We start from the raw sequence: 16,606 nt of genomic DNA, 5'->3' as shown, positions 1-16,606 counted from the left end.
AAGCAAGCTCCCAGAGCTTGGTATGACAAACTCAAAGGGTGTCTTACAAGCTGGAATTTCTTCAACTCCAAGGCTGATACATCTCTGTTCATCAGACATGACACAAGAGGTATCATTCTTGTACTGATCTATGTGGACGATATTCTCATTACAGGACCGTATTCTTCCCTATTGGAAACCTTCATCACCAAGTTCAGTAAGATTTTTGCCTTAAAAGATTTAGGATTGGTATCCTATTTTCTTGGTGTTGAGCTGTGTTATACGGATAGTGGGATGCATTTATCACAAACAAAATATATCAAAGACCTCTTGAGTAGAGCTTCAATGTAGAATTGTAAAGGTTATGATACACCTCTCAGCACAGGTCAGAAATTAGAAAATGTAGTAAAGGGTTGTTTGGGGCAAGAATTCGAAGATCCAACTCTCTATAGAAGTATTGTTGGAGGGCTCCAATAACTGATACTTACCAGGCCTGATATTGCATACTCAGTTCATAAGCTAAGTCAGTATCTAAGTGCTCATACACTTCAGCACTGGCTTGCTTGTAAAAAGGTATTTAGATATCTTCAAGCAACTGTTACCTATGGAATATATATTCAGAAGGAATGGGAGCTTGAAGTTACAAGTTTGAATGGGTACTCAGATGCAGATTGGGCTTGTGATATAGATAATAGAAAGTCCATTGGAGCATATTGCATTTATCTTGGCAACAATTTGGTTTCTTTGTCCTCTAAGAAACAAGTTATAGTTGCAAAATCCAGCACTGAAAGTGAGTACAGAGCACTGTCATCAGCAAGCTCAGAAATTTCGTGGCTGGAATCTTTATTTTCTGAGCTCAACATTGCAAAATTGCCAACACCAGTACTTTGGTGTGATAATCAGAGTGTTGGGGAATTAGCTAAAAATCCAGTGTTTCACTCCAGGTCTAAACACATCAAGTTGGATATACATTACAACAGAGATAAAGTTCTTCAAAAGCAATTAGAAGTGAGATACATTCCTACAGATGAACAAGTTGCTGATGTTCTCACGAAGGCTTTATCTCTTCCAAAATTCAGCTACTTCAGGACCAAGCTCAATGTCATTAGCAGACCCTTGAGCTTGAAGGGGGATGTTAAGGAAGCTCATATTTGTAGTCAAGCAGAGGATCACAGAGCAGAGAATCACAAAAGCTTCTATAATCAGTTACAAGTTGATGACATGTACTGCCAGCTGGCACCAGGTGGTTATGTAGCTGCTCGTATTCCTACACGTGATAAGTTTGTTAATCCAATTTGTAATTAGTTAGTTAGTTTGGTAATCTTCTGCTAAGCAGCTACACTTGTATATATATGCTTGTAATCGATTAGTAGCTACTTAAGCTTGTGAAAATAAAGGATTAAAGTTTTCCAGATCTCAGTTTTATTTTCTCATTAGCCAAACATCTATTTTTTGTTTCTTTACCTCCTGGCAAGACTATAGACTATAAACTTAATGACAACACTTTCACCAAGCTTTGTGATTTTGATCCTGGCCATGAAGATAACCAAGCCCCTCAGCTAAAGTTTGAACTATTTCATGCTTATCATTATATGGAGAACCTTGTTCCATTTGGATGACAATGGATTATCAACAATCATTAATCTGAATGTAGATTTCAGGTATGAATGGTGTGTGAAGTTAAATAATGACATATGAACCTTTGCCTGCTTTGTTTATTAGTGTCCTCCATAATAAGTACATATTTTCTTTATATTTTACTACTAATTTCTCTATCTTTTTTTTTCCTTAAATGTTCTAATTATTTTTGTTAATTTTTAATTTAATTATTTTATTATATTATATTTTATTATATTATTTTTTGTCTTACTTTTTATATTTTATTATTGAAGATTTTATTCTTAATTTAATATTTACTAGTTAATTATATTATTTTATTTGACAAGAAATTAATTAGAGATTATGAATAAAAAGGGCAGGAAAAAGTTCAATTTGAGAAGCAATCAAGATTAAATTAGAAATTAATTGAAAGATAAGAGAAAATAAAGACAAAAATTAATGAAACCCGCGGCCAATAAGAATATCTGGATCAAAATTGAAGACAATTTCCTTAAACAACCAAGATGATGATGCATGCAATCAATTGAGGTGGCAAGCAAGCAAACAAGCGGTGGACATGCATTAACAAATAAAGAATTGAATTTGGCATTGGCAAGTGCACATGCATGGCTATTAAGGAAAGCAAATTAATTGCTTGAAATTGGAATTAAACTCCTATAAGTATTTGGCCCATATGCATGCTTGTTTAAGTCGGATTTGATGCCCTATTATAGTTGGTCAAGTGACCATTGTATGATTAATATAGCAGCCGCAAGACAAGAAGGAAAAAGAAGCCACCCAAATTTAAAACCAGAGTCAGCCTTTAGAATTAATCTTCATAACCACTTTTATCAACTCTTTTATTCCCAATTCATTTATGTTAGGCTAAATTTTCTATTTGGTTAAGGGTGAATTCAAAACCCTAAGCATGTCATATGTTTATATTGAATTTCTATCATTAAGTTTATTTAATTGAGATTGTTTATGTTATTCTATAATTAATGTTTACGATTTTCTTCTTATCTTATTTGAGTGGCCAATTAGATAGGATTGTAGTAAATTCTATTGCTAGATTCAAATTCTTGATTTGTAATCGTCTTGATATTTTAATCATTAGTAGCAAATTAGAATCAGTGATTTCAATTGGAAAATATAACTTAAGTTAAATAATCCAAATTTGTGTGTTTATTGTCTAGATCAACCTAATATCTTTCTTTACTTAATACTTCTATTTTCTTAAATTTAAAGGGATTGTTTTAAATTGTTTAATAATTAAAGATTAGGTGAAGAGCTTGTATTAGCCAACGACGCATTAAGGAAAGATTGATTAACAAAACTTATTGTTACCTACGGTTGATAGTTTCAGTAAAAATTGATGATAGAATTAATATATTGATTATGTGCATGTTTGGTGGTGGCCAATGATCCTTGGATCAAAGTTTTCATCATTATTATTTCTTTCTCCTTTGACCAAAGTTTTAAATTGTTATTGTTATTATTCGTATTATTATTTTAAGTCTTTGTTTTAGAGTTGATAATCAATACAACTAGCATAGTTTTCATGGGATCGATCTTACTCACTTTGTACTAGTTGTTTATATCATTAATAAGATTTTAAATTTGGTGTACTTGAATGACAATACCACTGCAATTGGTTCAAAGCTGCAAATCAAGCATGTTGTGCTTTCTCTAATCAAGAAGACTCAAGTAGTCGACAGTGAAGATAATTTTCAACAAGGAGGGCCCTTGTTTGATGCTAGTTGTATGGTTCATACTATAATTATACATTTCGAATTAGTTGTGTTGAGTACGTTATTGATTCAGCGCATGTGTGCGTGTGTGTATATATATATGTATGTGTACACACACACACACACACACACACACACATATATATAGATATAGAGTACTGTTCCAATCCGGGATTCCGAATTGGAACAATGTCTGGGAGAGAGGCTGGTGGCCTTTGGATTTGAACAGTGTGTGTGTGTGTGTAGCCAAACCAAAAAAAAAAAAATTAAAAGATATTGTTCCAATCCGGGAGTCTCGGATTGGAACAGCCTCCTACAGATATATATATATTAAATGACTTATTGCCTCCTGTAAAGCCATCATTTCGCCTGTTGTAAAAGGTTTTAAATTGAGAGCCCTATTTTAATATATTGATTACAGGCTTTGGCATTGGGCTTATGTTACCTTACATAAAGGCAATGGATTAACTAAAGAGTTGAGCTTTTGAAACACCTTGTTTCAAAACATACCCTATTTAAGTGACTAAATAGTCATTCTAAATGCCAAGCCCAGTAGTGAACCATTGCCCTTAAAGTCAAGAATGACTATGAGGGCAATGGTTCGAGTCCCCACAGACTCAAACTCCCTTAATTAATTATAATTGTGTGGAGATTGCTTATAACGTCTTTCTCCCTCTCGAAATGCGAGTGGAGTAGAGACATCTCTCTCCCATGAGGGGTATTTGGCTGGGCATGTACTTCATAGAATAAAAATGTAATAATATAAGTCCCAGGTATATAGCTTATTGTAAATATCAGTGCAAATGTATGTTATATAGTAACCTGATGCTTAATCAGTTTCAAAAAAAAAAAAAAAACAATCATTCTAAATCTAAACACACCGCAATATTCCAAAACTGCCCCGCAATTATATTTCTCCTTACTTCTTTAGTTATGTACATGCCCATTGATGAAATTATAGTATATGGATTTTGTTTATAATATTTAGTGACGAGAGTGGTAGGAGATTACCAATTCTATTTTTAGCTTTGTTAATGACTTTCATTATGTTCATCAGTATATTTGGGGCACTACAACCTTCATAAGAGGTGAGTTATGATTCTGTTTGTATTTCTAGAAATCTTTTTTTAAAAAATTAAGTATTATTCATATATTTCTAGAAAAACAAGAACAAATTATAATTTTAAAGATAACAATTCATATGGTTAGAAAAGTATTCCATTCAAACATAAGAATCATAACAGCTAAATTTAAAATGAGCTAAAGCATTTTTTTTTTTTTTACAATTCCTTAATACACAACTAATTCGGGAATCTTGCTTTGTTTAAGTTTGAAGGTGAAGATTCATATTATCAAAATTATTTCCAATTGGAGAGTACATCTTCTTAACATTGCTAGTCTTTGCCCTGGATTTGTTCATTGTGGTCATGAGAGGAAATTTTTTCACTCGTCTTGGTGTGGGGTTTTCTTTATGCAAGGCGCCTCACAGTGCAGACTATTGCTTGGCGTGACGGCGTCCTTCGTTGTTTCCATTAAGGGTAAAATTGTAAACATGACAAAGGGGTTTTATAAGAACTTTTGAGCGGTGTCAAAAGCTCAACTCTGAGTAAAAATTTACGTAAAATAAATGAATGCACCACAATTTAGATACTTTATTAACGCTGTCTGCTGTATCAATATTTATATATTTGTTGTTAAGGACGATTATTCTACTTCTACTCCAATTATAGTTTGCGGAAGATATAAACTATCATTATAATGTGATTCTGACTCTAACCACGCAGTGTAAGGCTATCAACTATCATTTATTCTGATTAATGGTAACAACTCGTCTATACACAAGGCCAAAACTAGGAGTACAACCATATTGTGCCTAATTTAAACTCTAAATTTTTAAGTTCTAAAGAATAATCAATTTTTAACAAACTAAAACCATTAAAATTAAAAATAATACTAAGACTATTATTCAATGTAAATATTCTGGGAAGAAATAATGAAAACAATTACAAAATAAAAAAGAAAGTTAAAAGTAGAAATTATTAGATTGATAGTTAAGAGAGAGTCCGAATGATCCGATAAATTATCCGATTGAAGTTTTCTCATCCAAATAGCCTCTTGGAAGTTCTCACATGATGGGTATTTTACAATAAATTTTTATATTAAAATTCGAGTATTAAGAATAATTTTTAGAGATCAAATATTTATTTATTTTAAAAAAAAGTGCATTAACCAATTATTTAAAGTACTATGGGCTTGTTTGCCCATTTGGGTTGGGCTAACTCCAAAACCCAAGACCCAATCATTAATAGAAGGAACAACAATGAATTAATGATGAGTGAGAACCAGCTAAGTGACTTGAACAACTAAAAGTCAAAAAGCAGATTTGGGAAAGAAAGAAGAAGACAAGAAACACTGAGCGAGTGAGTGAGGTATTTTCATTTGGGACGGAGGGTTTCAATTTTTCAATTTGATGATGGGATTTGGGTTCATGCTGTAGTAACTGTTTGCGAGTATAGCTGTTGTTGCTGTGTAGATTTGTGATGGGTGAGGTTGCTCATTTTTCATTTGAATTTAGGTTAAATTTCTCTTGTTCATGAGGTATAGTTGCTTTTCGTCACACTACTAAAATATTGTCTACTTTTCTTGTTATTAGTGTTGCTTCAAGATTCTCAACTACGTCTTGTTCAAAATTCCCAGCTATGTCTTCCTCTGAGGCCGTTGCAAGTAATGATGGTCTCTTAACAGAAATTCTGGTTCACTTGCCCATAAAATCTCTTATGAAATTCAAATGTATATCTAAACACTGGCAGTCTTTAATTTCCAGTCCTGGCTTCTCCCGCCGCCTTTACCCTGATTCCCACCTTGTCTCTGGCCTTATCTTACGCCCAACATACGATTGTGTCATTAAGAAAGAATATGATTTTGTTCCTCTTAAATACACATCAACAACCGCTCCATTTAGGTCCCTCACTTTTGTGAACCACCCCTCAGGATTAATTATCTTGCAATCTTGTAATGGCTTACTCCTTTGTGCAAGCTCTATAAGCGATTGGAATATACCATGTGACTACTGCGTTTACAATCCTACGTCCCATGAATTTGTTACAGTCCCTCCTCTTGGGGACGAAAATTCAAGATTTATCCGTAGAATTGGTTTAGCTTATGATCCTGCCAAATCATCCCACTTTAAAATTGTCTGCATCCGTTCTGATTCATTGGAAGTGATTCAGAATGCTGGCATAAGTTATCAGATCGAGGTTTACTCATCTCAGACAGGCTCTTGGAGGCTCTCTGGTGTTCCTTTCGTTCTGCCGTATAATTCACAATACGGAGCTGGAGTATTTTGGAATGGCGCCATCCATTGGATTAGTCACTGTCATGCTTGCCTGTGTTTCAAAGTTGACGAGGAGCAGCTCCAAGAAATGCCAATGCCTCCTCTAACTCGAGATCCTGCTGACAGGATAGCAGGTTTCATGAGAAGCTTTGTATATTTCGGTGAGTCTCGGGAGCATCTGCATTTTGTTGTCAATGTTGACAATCACAGCAAAAAGTTTGATGTCTATGAGATGCAAAGAGACTATTCAGGATATTTTGTCAAGTACCGGGTTGATCTTGATGTCATAATAGCTGCATTTCCTGAGATGGATGTACCGTCGGATGAGGATGATTTTCTATTTTTTTATGCATTTGATTGTTATAAATATTCCATACTTGGGATTATTCAGGAAGCAAATGATGAAGAGTCATATATGGTGCTCCACATACCTGGTAAGGTTATTCGCTACAAGCTTAATGACAAGACTTTTACCAAGATCTGTGATTTTCATCCAGGTCATGAAGATGTTGAAGGCTCTCAACTAGAATTTACACGGTTGCATGCTTATCATTACATGGAGACTCTTGCTCGTTTTGGATGACATTGGCTCGTTAACATTCAATGACCAACGGCAACTGAAATTTAATTCCAAGTATGAATGATCTACGAAGATAAAATAAAAAAAAAAAAGGTTCTCTCCTTTACTACTATTATTATTATTATTTAAATATGAGAGAAAGAAAAGGTCCCTTGTTAGATGCTAGCTCTGTGATTAGATGTCTGATTTCAAATGGCTTTATGTACTTGTTAGACTCGTCTATTTAGTTTAAGTAGACATTTGGAATTCATTGTGTTGAGTACATTTCAAAGCAATTTTCTTTGCATACATATTGTGAACAAATTAAATGTGTTATTGCTTCATGTAATGCTTTCTGTATGCTTGTTGAAGGCAATACCAAACGAATGAATGTTGTTTGTGGAAAGTTCTGAATTTAGAGCCCTGTTTTTAGTATATATTTTGCACTTAATATTTTTGATGATGTGAGAGCCTAATGACAACACTTTCACCAAGCTCTGTGTTTTGAGTCTTGGTCATGAAGATTCGAATACCCTCAGCTGAAGTTTGAACTGTTTCATGCTTATCACTATATGGAGAATCTTGACCTTTTTGGATAACATTGGCTCACCAGCAATTATTAAGCAGGAATTAGATTTCAAGTATGAATAATATATGAAGCTAAATAATGATCTATGAATCTTTGCTTATTAGTGTCCTCAGATTGGTCCAAAGACCCCTTGTGAAGAAGACAATTTTCAACAAGGAGCCCCCCCCCTTGTTTGATGTCAGATTTGAAATAGCTCTGTGTGACTCTTCTTTTTATTTAATCAGACATTTGGAATTAATTGTGTTGAGTGCATTATTGATTCAGTGCTAATATAAAATGTTGACATGTTAAATGACTTGTTGCTTTATGCATTGCTTTCATTTTGCCTGTTGTTAAAGGTTCAGATTGAGAGACTCGTTTTAATATATTGATTATTGAGTGTCAGAACTGGGCTTAGAACCTTGCGAAAAGGCAATGAAATTAAGTGAAATGAATGAATGCATTACAATTTAGATTACTTGACCCTGTTTGTCTGACGTATCAATATTACATTTGATATTAAGGCTGATTATTCTACTTCTATTCCAATTATATAGTTTGCGGAAGATATAAACTATCATTATAATGTGATTTTGACTATAACCTAACACTTCTTAAAGCAATCATTTATTCTGATTAATTACTATTCCGTATAGGTGTGGAGCTAGAAGTCCAACTATATGGGATGGGGCTAAATTCAAATTTCAAAATTTCAAATTATTAAAAAAAATCAACTAATAACGAATTAAAATCATTAAAAATAAAGAATTACTAAAACTATTATTCAATATCAATAGTAAATGGGAAAAAAAACTATATTAGAAAAAAAAAAAGCTATAGTAGTAATCTCTAAAGAGAAACAATTACAAAGTAAAAGAGCCTACACCCATACAGGGATCGCCACAATCATAAAGGGGTCAAAGGAAAAAGTTCCTCAAGCAAATTGCTGTTTATTTTTTATTCGTTAAATGTAAGTCACATATTTCCATTTCTAGATTAATGTTAGTAAAAATTTTAAAACGACACTTTGTATCCAATATATAAAAGTTATGGATGAAATAAATCGGGAGCAATTTAGACTTTTTATACATAGCTTATCATATTATATTTAGAAACAAAAAATCAGACTCTAGTCTTAAGTGCCTTCTTTCCGAGAAAAATCAGACTCTTAGACTACTCAAAATTTTCAGAAAAAAATGTCTTCTTCAAAATTAAAATTGTCAAAGTTGTCGTCTCCTGAGGCGATTGCAAATAATGAAGATCTCTTAACAGAAATTCTGCTTGCGTACCTATAAAACCTATTATCAAATTCAAATGTGTATCTAAACACTGGCAATCTCTAATTTCCAAGTCATCGCATGGCTTCTCCCGCTGGCTTAATCCTGACACCCATGTTGCATCTGATCTTATTGTTTTACACAGAACTTGTGGTTGTCTCATTAATCCGGAATATGATTTCCTTCCTCTTGGAAACAAGTTAACGAGCGCAGCTCCGTTTAGGTCCCTCACTTTTGTAAACCATTCCTCGAAATTAAGGATCTTGCAATCTTGTAATGGCTTACTCCTTTGTTCAAGCAGTAAAAGGAATAGTGAATTTCTGCACGACTATTACATTCGGGGATGAAACGTCAAGAGTTATCCATAGAATTGGTTTAGCTTACGATCCCATCAAATCAACCCACTTTAGAATTGTCTGCATTCATTCTGGTTCATTACAAAGTGCTAGAGAAGGAGGATGACGGCCAAAAAAACAGGTGGCCTCGAATAGAATTTGAATTTAGTGTCGATAAGAACTTTGTGGTGATATCTTCACAGGATTGGAATCGATAGATATTGGATAAGAATACGTACATCATTAAATCTTAACTACGCACGTCGTTATAAATGCATTTATTGAAAAAAAAAATTATTCTAAGGACAAAAATAAGGGTTGCTAATGCTATAGTCTCACTTTGTCAATTATTATCATCATTTTTTAAATAAAATAAAGCATCTGCCACTTATTTAATATACTGTGGGATTGTTCATCCCGTACGGTTCGGCTTAAATCCGAAATCCAAGGCCCAATCATTAATGAAATTGTTTACTTTGAGAAAGAAGTAACGTGAACAATTCTAAATCGAAAAGAATATTGGTAAAGCAGAAACTCTTGTGCATAAGATTTTATTTCGGATTCCTTTCATTAGCCATTCCCATTGCCAATAATTCTCAACAATGTCTTCTGCTGAGGCCATTGCCAATAATGAAGATCTGTTAACAGAAATTCTAGTCCGCTTACCCAAAGGGTCTATTATCAAATTCAAATGTGTATGTAAAGACTGGCAATATCTAATTTCCAGTCCTAGCTTCTCCCGCCGCCGTAACCTTGACAGACCACGGAGTCCCTGGTCTCTTCCTACTGAGGACCTGTGCCGGATTACTTTGGTTGGTCAAGTACATCATTGGCCTCGATGCTTTAATAGCAGCGTTTCCTGAGATGGATCTACTTCCAGATGTTTTTCTTTACAAATATTCAATATTATCAGGCGTTCAGATTGTTTTTTTCTTCTTGTTTCTTATCAGTTTTCTGCTGTTTATCTATACTTTATTATGTATTTCCTTTTTTCTATGAGGTTTTTGTTCATGTTTCCCTCTTATCTATGTGCTTCTTCTTCTAATCTATATTATAGATAGGGGTCCCCACTCAAATCCCACCATCTTGGTGGTTTCCCCAAAAAAAAAAAAAATCAAAACTTGGTATTATTCGGGAAGCAAACGATGAAGAGTCGTATATGATGCTGCACATACCTGGTAAGGCTGTACGCTACAACCTTAATGACAAGACTTTTCCTGGTTTGATGCAAGCTGTGGGGTTAAATTTCTGATTTTAAATGGCTTAAATGTAGCTGTTGGACTTTTCTATTGGCTTATTAGTCATTTGGAATTCCTTGTGTTGAATAGGCAATTTTGATGGTATGAATATTGTTAACAAATTAAATGTGTTATTGCATCATGTAATGCTTTCTCTTTGCTTGTTGAAGAATGAAGATAAAAACTACTAATGAATACAGAGCAGCAGAGAGTGAATATTTGATCTGTTCCAACTCTGTGACTATAAGGTGCTAGAGAAGAAAGATGACAGGTATAAAGAGTTGGCATATATGAGGAGCTAATTAATTTATTAATTGTTGACTCTTGCAAGTTTAACCAAAGTTTAGGAAAATTCAATCATGTGGTTAAACCAGTTTCCATAAATTAATGCCAATGAAGAACATCGATCCCTCCGCTCTCAGGTCATTTGCTTCTTGGCTCTGCAGTGACAGACATTTTTATTTCTTGAGTTGCTCTTGAGGTTGAAATGGATTGTGGGCAAAGAAAATGCTCAAGTGCAATCTAGTGTGCCTTTCATTTCTAATTCAAATGGAAACCAATCATGCCAATCGGTGAAAATATATCAAATATTGTGCCGTAATGTTGACACCGATGCCTCGTTGACTTTCGAATCTGACGATTGCATCGCTATTCAAAATTTTCAATTAGTATATTCACTATGGGCAGACCAAGTTGAGAGAAATAAAACAAATGAATAAGAACAAATTTGGTCCAAGAACCGAAGCTGGAAGTATATTAGAGGATCATCAAAAATCTTTTCAAATAAGATTTTTTTTTTATTTAAAGCGTGACGTAATATTTAAAATTTCAAAAGATATTAATTAAAATTCTTTAATAAAAAATAATTCTCTTTCTTTAATTTTATAAAGTACTTTCTCCTTCTTTAATTTATATTTTATTATTTTTTATTAGAGAGAAGTGCTTTAATTACAATTTATTTTAAAAAAATAATCATTTGATTAAAATAATATTAACTTATTTTTATTTGAAAGGTTTTTTGGAGGATTGTATTTTTTTTTTACTCTCTTATTTACCACTTAAGTAAACAAATAGATATTTAAAGAATAAAATTAATAAAATCTTTTGGTCATACTCTTTACAATACATATTATACGTGATTCTTAGCATTTTAAGCTTCACAGTCCACTAAGGCATTGGCGAAATGTGGGGTTTGTATTCCCAACTTGAGAATGCTAGTTGAAGACATTATGGGAGCTCAAAAACTTTTGCTTTCATTGAGTCTAATAGGCAGAATGTAGTAAGGTTGGTTACTTCAACAATAGTACTCGAAAGGAGATTTATTGGCTAATTAGAGATGCTGCAGTGGGTGCAACCTTCTGATTTTCATTATGTGAGTTTTTCTTCTAGCGTAGCTGCTCAAGCACTAACTAGATTAACTTTGCAGTAGGCTACTTTGTGATCCTACGTGATTTCAACGGAATTAATATTTAATTTTGATTTAGTACATTATTTTAGGATTTTAAAATTTTATCATTTTAGGTCATTTGATTTTTTTATTTTTAATTAAAGTCTATTGTAGTATGTATTTTAATTCTTATTTCTGATATAATTATGATTTAGTTTCCTTTTTAAGTTAAATTAGGGTAGGAGATTAGCTCTACTTTAAATAGGGAGGTCTTGTTATTTTCTCAAAAAACTTTGATTAATAAAAAAAATATGCTTTTTTTATAATTTCTTTGGAATTATTTATTGAAATTATTCTTGTAAAGTCATTTGAATTAGAACATCATTTAAACTCGCTTAATGCGTTATTAAAATCTTATTGAGTCATTTATATTAGAACAAAATCTAATGTGTAACTTAATTACGTTGATTTAGTCTGATATTAGAATGATATTTAATGTTTATCTATCCTATCAATTCGGTTTAGCTATCTTATTCCATTAAGTTTCGAAAAATATGAATATATATTTTTTCATATATAAGTATTTGTGGATAAAGAAAATAAAAAGAAAAAGCTTCACAGTGACCGAAACAAATTTATTTAATTTAAGTAGATGCAGAAATCGAGCAGGCTTACCCGATATCTAGAACTTCACGTTCGACCAGATGCACATGGATAAAGAGTGCCTTTGATCGATAACGTTCTCAACGAAAATTAATTGATTTCAGTCGTCGATGCAGAAAATCATGTGCAAAGCCTCACATGCGTGCACTCTTACTTCATTGCAAAATTATTTGACCAAAGGGATCCCTTCGTGTAAAATTACCCTGTATTCTAAAGAAGTTTGCCTGTGTACAATGATGAATGCAGACATCGAACTTAAGAATTATCTTATATATGTATATATGATTATTCTTAGCCGCAATGGTAAGTGATACATATTGATTTTAATAGAGGGAAACTAACAATCTCCCTATATAAGAAGAGAGAAATGTATGCCCCGATGCGGATGTCCGCTTGTAAAGAAGCTTTATAACGCTAATATACAGATCTGTGTATGACTCAATATATCTAACACGGCCGAAGGGCGGAAGGGAACAAAAAAGGTCCTCATATATAGCTGTGGCTGGAGTTGACTAGCACGATGCGTGGCTGATTTCAAGGATTTGATAAATTTTCCTTATCATTTAGTTGATTATCATATTAATGTTTGACTCCTCAAGGTCATGTGAAGTTGTTGAAAACATTTTCCACCATTTGGGTGAGCAAAATATTCATTAAACTATCCGTGCATATAAAGGAAGCTATTAGATCAAATTATTTGGCCGTCCAAGTGGCATTGTCTAAGGGATCTGTACAGTTTGTGTTTAATTTCTTGCCAGTTCCCAGAGTTTATTAAATAGTAAAAAAATAGCAAATTCTCAATAAACTATACATAACGCTTGTAAGTTTTCACTATATTAGGGTTGGATCAACCAGGGAAGAGAGCTGCAAAATGCATGATGAACAGTCATCTTTCAAGCAAAACTGAGATCTAGAGCAACAACGGGACTGCAACGCTAAAGTACATTTTAGGTAATCAAATCTTGTTATCATATATGTATAAACATTAGTTATACATATTAGGTGTCAATTTATATATATATATATATTAAATCATTTGGTATCCGAAAACTATATTGTGTCTCGACTAATCTAAATTCGAGCCAGATAAAATCACTAGAGCCGCAAAACTCTCCCAACAAATATTTAGCGCAGCTGCATTCCTAAATCTCGAACCAAAGACCTTGGTTAAGTTCGAACAACCTTTTGCCAACTGATTTATGCACTTGTTGGTGGTGTCAATTATATTTTTATTAGAGTCTTGAGATGCTAAGATTTTATTTTTTTTCCTTCTTCTAGGAGATTTTGGTAATTCGCTTATTTGTTGTTATTTTTTTTTCATTTTTTTTAATTTGATGTGAATGATGATCTTCATATATTATCAAGAGAGTGAGCCGTAACCATATATATGTGCACACAGTTAATTTTGATATACGTTTTATTGGACGACATGCAGGTACTGTAAAAATATTAACAAGAAGTCTACATATCGTTGCAAAAGTAACAGCTTACTTCGAATACGCACGTAAATTAATGGGCAGGGCACTAGAAGTTGAGATAGTGGCCAAAGAAGCCATCAAACCATCTTACCCAACTCCTCATTACCTAAGAAATTTTAAACGCTCACTCATGGACCAGATCAATTACCCAATGTATACGACAGGTATTTTAATCTACAAAGTAAACGATGACGATGATCTCAGTGTTAAAGCTGGCCGAATTTCACGTCGTCTCAAGTCATCCCTATCAGAAACTCTTACAAAATTTTACCCATTAGCTGGGAAAGTCAAAGACGATTTCTCAATTGAATGTAATGATGACGGGGTTGAGTTCATTGAAGGTCGTGCAAATGGCTTCTTGTCTCAGTATCTACAAGAACCTGATCACAATTTATTAAGTGAATTCCATCCGTTCGGCAAAGAAGGACCAGTAGCAGGCAAGGATAGTCCATTGCTAATTGTTCAAGCTACTTTCTTCAAATGCGGAGGAGTGGCAATCGCAACGTGCGCTTCGCACGTGCTTATTGACGGAATGTCATTAGCAACATTCATCAACTGCTGGGCAGCCACAGCTCGTGTTGATGATCATCATCAGCCAAGCAAGCTGCCGGCGTCAATGCTTCCCCAATATGTTACAGCGTCTCTTTTTCCAGCAAGTGAAGCCGTCTCATCCTATCCCTTGCGCTTTTCACCGAGTGAACGTGTTGAATTTAACAGGTTTGTGTTTGATGCCTCAAAAATAGCTCAACTCAAGGCTGAAGCTGCCAGTGAAATCGTTCCCAGACCATCAACCGTCGAAGCTATAACTGCTCTTATTTGGAAGTGCACAAGGACTGCATCAAGATCAAACCACGGCGGGTCACCAAGACCATCTTTATTACTACAGGGGGCCAACTTCCGTACGGAATTGGTGCCGCCCTTGCCTGACAATTCTGTGGGCAATTGTGTAGGGTATGCGGTTGCCCAAACAGGTGAAAAGGAGACGAAATTACAAGACTTGGTTTGTGAACTAAGGAGAGCAAAAGAAGAATTCAGCAGAAACGGTCTGCAAACTTTGCTGGAAAACAAGTGTCTCCTCACCATTCAAGATCAGTCAATTAGAGACAAGTTTGAAAGAGGTGAGATCGATTTCTTCTCTTTCACTAGTGTTGTTCGCTTTCCATTTTACCAAGCAGCAGATTTCGGGTGGGGAAAGCCAATACATGTGACTTTCCTGAACTTTGTGAGTCCCAACTTTTTTATGTTGATGGCCACAAATGATGGTACAGGAGTAGAAGCTTTAGTTTCTTTGAGCCCAGAAGACATGGTCTTGTTTCAACGTAACCAAGAGCTGCTTGCATTTGCTACTCTTAATCCACCTGTCGATGTGAATGAAGCAAAAAATGTGTCGCTTGGCTTGAGGTCTAGTCTTTAATTTATAATATTTTCATGGTGCATCTAAATGGCGTAAAACTGTTGATTAGGCTGCTTGTTGCTGAGTTTTTGGAGCTAGATAGTCTCTATTTTTTCGTTTTAGTGTTTGGATTTGCTAAGTGGTAAGACTCGTTGTAAACCCTAATCTCCTTGTAATCTCCTTTATTTTTCAATAAAGCCCTCGCTTGCCGAGGTTAATTAAAAAAATGACCTAAAGCTCTACCGTTAGTTATCTATATCATCAATAAAATTAAGATTTTTTAAGAGATTTTGAGTTTCCTAGGCTTTCTTTTTTTCTTTTTTTTTTCTTTTTTTGGGGCCTCTTTTGTCTAATAGTCATTCTCTCACTTTCTTGTTATTATAACTATCAGTGGTTAATTAGCTGATGAGGATTCCCGCCTTGATTGGAACATCTCTATGTAATTACTATATTTAAATGGTAAAATTATGTTATAGTTTGAGTTACTCATCTAATTAGTCCTTATATCTAAAATTACCCAAAATACCCTTTTCATTTCTTTTGGAGCTATTGGATTTGACTTTAAAAATTGGATCTAACTTCAAAATTTTATATGGTAAAATAGTATTATTGTCTAATGTAACTTAAATTTCAAACAAATCAAATATATAACTAAAATTAAATAGTGGATATTAAATATGTAACTGATGAAAATTAAATAGAGAATATTTAAGTAGATTTTAACAAATAAATATGCAATATTTAGGAACTTTCTATGTATTTAATTGTTTAAACCACATGAACTAATTGGGTTATTAACTCAAATTGTAGGAACCAAAAGAATATTTACCTGTCTTCTAAGTGGTTCCAACAGTCCTTCTCTAAACTACTATTATACTCGACCCTCTCATAACTGCCTCACACTTCTAAAACCATCACTAATTCTAATTATGAAAATTTTGAAGTTTTTAGTTTACTTTAGTATTAGTAGTTTCGGAAGAAGTTTTATTCACACAAAAACTTTTTCTTTTATTTATCCGCTCATGCCTGCTATCATAATAGAATG

At 33.7% G+C, this 16,606-nt stretch overlaps 2 protein-coding genes and 1 pseudogene across 3 annotated transcripts; all 3 read left to right on the top strand.

The window, feature by feature from the left end:
* Positions 1-5,689: 5,689 nt before the first annotated feature.
* LOC18031387 (F-box protein At5g07610) lies at positions 5,690-7,685 on the top strand. Of its 2 annotated transcripts, none has more exons than XM_024183249.1 (2): positions 5,690-5,873; positions 5,983-7,685. In XM_024183249.1, exon 2 carries the CDS (start codon positions 6,029-6,031, stop codon positions 7,244-7,246), a length of 1,218 nt encoding a protein of 405 aa, XP_024039017.1. In that variant the 5' UTR covers positions 5,690-5,873; positions 5,983-6,028; the 3' UTR covers positions 7,247-7,685. The 2 variants fall into 2 exon arrangements, with proteins under 2 accessions (XP_024039017.1, XP_006421557.1); XM_006421494.2 differs by having other exon boundaries at positions 5,690-5,878.
* A 1,301-nt stretch (positions 7,686-8,986) lies between these two features.
* Positions 8,987-9,529, top strand: LOC112100109 (annotated as a pseudogene).
* Positions 9,530-14,199: 4,670 nt separating this feature from the next.
* On the top strand, positions 14,200-15,582 carry LOC18032111 (BAHD acyltransferase At5g47980). The gene has a single exon (XM_006421493.2). It carries the CDS (start codon positions 14,203-14,205, stop codon positions 15,580-15,582), a length of 1,380 nt encoding a protein of 459 aa, XP_006421556.1. The 5' UTR covers positions 14,200-14,202.
* The last annotated feature ends 1,024 nt before the right edge of the window (positions 15,583-16,606 follow it).

This window comes from Citrus clementina, unplaced genomic scaffold (assembly GCF_000493195.1).
Source record: "Citrus clementina cultivar Clemenules unplaced genomic scaffold, Citrus_clementina_v1.0 scaffold_9, whole genome shotgun sequence".
Lineage (NCBI taxonomy): Eukaryota > Viridiplantae > Streptophyta > Magnoliopsida > Sapindales > Rutaceae > Citrus > Citrus x clementina.
Note: the sequence above shows the minus strand (reverse complement) of the source record. Positions and strands in the feature narration are given on the sequence as shown.